Source organism: Montipora foliosa, chromosome 1 (genome assembly GCF_036669935.1).
Source record: "Montipora foliosa isolate CH-2021 chromosome 1, ASM3666993v2, whole genome shotgun sequence".
Classification (NCBI taxonomy): domain Eukaryota; kingdom Metazoa; phylum Cnidaria; class Anthozoa; order Scleractinia; family Acroporidae; genus Montipora; species Montipora foliosa.
The window spans coordinates 57114165-57119164 of NC_090869.1; the positions used below are offsets into that span (position 1 = coordinate 57114165).

A 5000-nucleotide genomic window follows, 5' to 3' on the forward strand; every position below is an offset into this window, starting at 1 on the left:
AGTCCCTAGAATAACTATTCTTAAGCCAAGTTCGTCGCCATAACAATAATGTAAAATGGAATGATGTTGCAATCACAACTTGAAAAGCTGTCAAGGCCCCCTCTTCCTTCTTACTGCGATATTCATAATTCAGCGGAACCCCATCTTCAAGCGCCAACTCGACGCGCCGGTGGAAAGCGATTGAATCTGTAGGAATCTATTCACAGCAGAACCTTTACTGAAAAAGATATCATAATGTTATTCGAGTCGTGAACTAAAAAAAAACTCCAGTTCACTTTCCGGAGGCGGTGTCGATCTGCCCGGCTTTGTTTGGCGCTTAGCGTTCGCAGAATTATGAAAATCGCAGTAAGCACCTGAAAAGAGCAGCTCTCGGCACCCGACTAAGAGTTTATAGTTCTTTACGGATCTGCGTTTGAATATATATATGTCAAGTTTCTCACTGCAACCTAAACAAGTATTACCGGAAGATATACCACAATTGACGATAGCGACTACAAGCTACTAGCTAGTAAACTTCTTGTCACTAATGCCAGCTCAAGAAGTTTAAGGAAATAAGGCATCTTGAGCTATATGAGTTGTAATATCAGTACAAGAAACTCTCATATACTTCTATTATGCTAAAAACTATTGTGTATAGCATCAATCCAAGTATACTTTGTTAAAGCCATTTAACCCAGTATATGACAGATTTTTCTTCATTCACTCAATTAAAACATCATACTTTTCTGAGATACAAAGAATTAAAAAAAAAATTCCAAACGATTTTCCTTTCGTGTGGCCTTAAGCCTTTTGAAAATAGTTCAAACCGGAATTTTTATTTCGATGGGGAATGGGGGTACAAAATCACGCTAGTAAGGAGACTGGGGATAGCAGAACTGTATGTGACGTCAGTACCAGAACGAAATTTTTCCAGTGCCCGAATTTTCCTCTTTTTTTGGTTGTAATGGACTCCTTTCACAAAGCGGCTTGTTGAGTCCCGAGGGACTAGAAACTTTTGTTTTTGCGCGTAAAACTCGTTTTCAAACACATGAACTCGAGGCTCGCTCTACGAAATATATTGTCTCTTGCCAGCATCCCGCGTGATAAGGGTCCATAATATAAAAGACAAAAGAATAAATTATCTTTCCCTAAAATTCCCTGCTTTCCTGTATTGACGTCACTAGTCTAAAACTCCCAGCCTCCTTACTAACACGGTTTGAAGCCTTCCGGAATTGAAAATTTCGATTTTTAAAAGGATGAAAGGCATAGAATGCAATTCGGTATTCTATATTTTCGCATTCCTTATAATACAATTTGTTTTCCACCCAAATTTTGAATAAAACATTGTTTTCAAATGCTCTTGAGAGTATGCAGTGTCCCCAAGCTAATAGCATTTGAAACAATGGTTTAGGAAAAAGGGGCAAACAAAGTGTATTATGGGGAATGCGAAAATAGAATGAATTATTTTTTTATCTCAACACTAAGATGTTTCCATTGAGTAAATAAAAAAAAAACCTTGTTATTGCATTACATTGTAATTAGCTTATATTTGAACCAAATGTAATTCAGTCTAGCTTGCGACTACGAAATGTGCATTTAAGGAAGATTTATCATTTAACTGGGTAGCTGATAGCACATATCGTTGAACTCCGTTTTCTTGAGGTCCAAAGGGACGCAGATACGGCTTGTTCAATAACGGGATGAGCTGCCATTTTTAACCAAAAGAAAAGAAAATGTTTGTAGAGAGCGGTTTTCAATGAGTGTCGAAAGTAATTAGCGAATTGATTTGGTTTATGATTACTTCACTCGGTGATTGGTTCAAAGTTTTCGCGCCACTTTTTCAACCAATCAGAAGTGAAACCAAAACCAATCGTGGCTCGCGCGTGCACATTTTCCCGCTCTTTGTGTAGGCTACGTGTAATTAATGAAGGGGTAGTTTCTAAAGAAACTGTGGTGCTGCGTCGGTGGGGAAGTAGTATACAAAAATTTGGTTTTATCAACGGAGTTGATAATGTAAATTGGCCACCGTACAGAGATTCTAAAAGCTGACGTTTCGAGCGTTAGCCCTTCGTCAGAGCGAATCCGATTCGCTCTGACGAAGGGCTAACGCTCGAAACGTCAGCTTTTAGAATCTCTGTACGGTGGCCAATTTACATTATCAACTCCGTTGATAAAACCAAATTTTTGTATACGTGTAATTAATTCGAGTTTTGATTTGTTTACCGGATTGTCTCCGTCCTTTTTGATTGGCTAAAGTAATTACTTTGGTTTTGGTTTTACGACACTCGATTGAAACTCTAAGAATAAAGATCACGCCAAACCAACTGGTCGTTCGCATCTGTTTCAAAACGAATCTTTAAATGAAATGCAAATCAAAGTCGGTTCGCACCAAGACTCGTTTTGAAAAAGAGGCAAACAACATTGGTGAACAATCCAGATTCTTGAGAATACGTGACGAGCCATGTGGCGTAAACGAATTAAAACTTGGGCTAACTGTAGGCTTTCGAGTAAAAGAGCATTTGCCTTGACTTGTCCTTTTTGAGTGTAAGCCCAGTTCTGCCTGTCATCGGTTTCATTGCATCCAGTTACTTTGATAAGCGAACCCTCGTCCTTCGAGTCCACGTACAAACAAGGTCCGTATCTGTCATCTGTCGCCGACTGCTGGTTCTCAATCAAGAAGTGTTCTTGGAGAGAAAAAAAGGGAGAGGGTACGATTAAAAATCAGGCGAGAATTTAGACAGGTTATCAACCTCGTTTTTACAGTCACTCGTCTTTTCTACCCATGAAGAGAAAGTGAGAAACGAAGACAGAAGAGTGAGCTTGGGAACGAAGTTGTCGAGCAGTTATAAGCACAGGCCACCCAACTCAAGATGGGAACGTGCCTGGTGGTTTTTAGTTGTATTTCAATCATGATTGGCTCGAAAAGGAAAACTAGCAGTCCAGCTAATCTTCACTGAAACGGTATGAATTAAGAGCATTTCGCAATCACGCAACTTTTGTAGTGTTTTAATTTGTTTTTTTTGCCGATCCGTTGGGATTTAGGCGAAATGTCGCTTTCCCTTTGCAATAACTTATTATAGTCACACAATACCTCTACACACGGCTTTGTTATTTTAGCTTGGGCTAACTTTGTTCAAACCGTCAAACACATTTCACATGGAGAATACTTCATATTTCAAGTGCCAGCTCAACACGAAAAATTCCAATTCATTTTGCAATTTCAATTTACCTGACAACTGGAAGTCGACAAACGGGTTTGGATTGTCGTAGTAGTTTTCTGAAGTGTCCGTTGGGTTCTCTTTATTCATCTTATCTTTGTACCACGAGGTTGATCTATCAGCGCCCAATTGAATACTGCCTACAGGATCCTTCAGATCGAACGCAAGAGAGAGATACAAGTTTTTTCCAAAGATGATTAAGTCGACTGCAGCACTGAAAGTCACATCTGGGAAGCCTCCCGAAGCGTAGGTCGCCAAAGCAAACTCAATTTTGATACTAGAACAAAATAAAACGCACATATTATATGAAGCAAACCTATAGCACGAAGTAAACAAGTAATCGAGACCAAGCTTCGATCAATCGTTTTAAGTTGATCGGGTGTTTCGTGTTTGATTGGAATTGTATATGTTTGAAAAGCATGGATAGTGACAGAAAGCACTTCCGCGGTCTTTTTGTGAGGTCGGCCACGGGGTCCAGCTGTTTGTGACGCCCGCGAGGAAGTCTGGTAATGACTTTTCGCAGGAGTTACCGCGTTCCAGCAAACACCCCGAAACCGGGAAATCTCGCTAGATGTGAACAGTCTAAACCGCTTGGGTTTGCAACGTTGACCCTAATGGCACACGTCCTTAGTTAAACGGGAGCAAGGAGTACTTGCATAAGTAGGCCCCATCAGGCATTTGATCAACCCTATACCACTATTTTCCACATATTTGATTGGTCACTTGGGCTTTCAATGGAAGAAAGGTTGGAATTGACCTCGTTTCGGTACAAATCTCTCTACTTATAGTAATTGTGTATGGACACTGGAATAAGTGTTAAATTCACTGTTGAAATTATGTCATATTATGATGTAAATTTTTGATCAATATTTCAGAGCTAAGAAAGCACCCAACCAAAATCTACCCATCTATCTATATTTATGCGTTTTTAAAATATGACTAGCTCTGCAAGCGGGCAAGATGAACCAAATCCCGCACTGTGATTGGCTACCCGAGCGGGTAAGATGGACCTATCTTGCCCGCTCGGGATTTCGCGCTTGGTCCCGCAAGATTAAAGATAATTGTTTGGAGTTTTATCCCATATAATAAATCCTTTATTGACCAAGCGTGTTCGGTCAAGATGGCTAGATATTGGCCTTGTTATTTTTTTCCGTGTTTATGGATCTCGACGATAAACACGCAAAAAAAGAACTTGGTTATTATCCAGCCATCTTGACTGAACAAGCTTGGTCAATAACCCAAATATAATGTGATTTACATCTGAACAAAATGACTAAAACAAGGTCAACTAACTTCATTTTTACTGCTGTTCATCAGCCTGCTGCGCAGCAATTGATCGCGTACGACGGAATAAAAAGGCTTTTTGCCTCCCGCTAGACAACCATTCGGAAGCTCTTTGTTCTTTCGAGGGCTACTATCAGGAGATAATAGTAGCCCATGACTTGAATCTTAAACCCACATATCGGCGGCTTGAGTTATCATTTCCTTAAACAACCTATGCTTGGAGCGGCTTTTATCGGAGTTTAAGAAACGACGTCGGCTATGGCTACGACAAAGCCACAAAACAATAATATCATTATTAATCATAAAAATTACAATGTCCTCGATTATGATTGGTTTAAGAAACTCCTATTTTCCACTAATTCACGTGTCAAGTTGTTATCGGTCAGTTTCATAAGTCAATCACGTTCAAAAATGTAGTTTAAATTAACCAATCACATTCAAAGTTGTAGTTTAAATCAACCAATCACAACCTTGGTTTCAATTACCATAGAAGCAGTGTACAGGCTCCTAAATTGGGGC

At 39.7% G+C, this 5000-nt stretch overlaps 1 protein-coding gene across 2 annotated transcripts in view; it reads right to left on the reverse strand.

Moving 5' to 3' along the window:
- LOC138002361 (uncharacterized) overlaps positions 1–5000 on the reverse strand; it is a 97216-nt gene that overhangs the window by 46327 nt on the left and 45889 nt on the right. For both annotated transcript variants that reach the window (XM_068848421.1, XM_068848423.1), the window contains 2 exons: positions 3209–3474; positions 2503–2663 (listed from right to left, as the gene is read on the reverse strand). In XM_068848421.1, coding sequence (XP_068704522.1) covers positions 2503–2663; positions 3209–3474 — 427 coding nt within the window. The remainder of the gene's footprint in view (positions 1–2502; positions 2664–3208; positions 3475–5000) is intronic.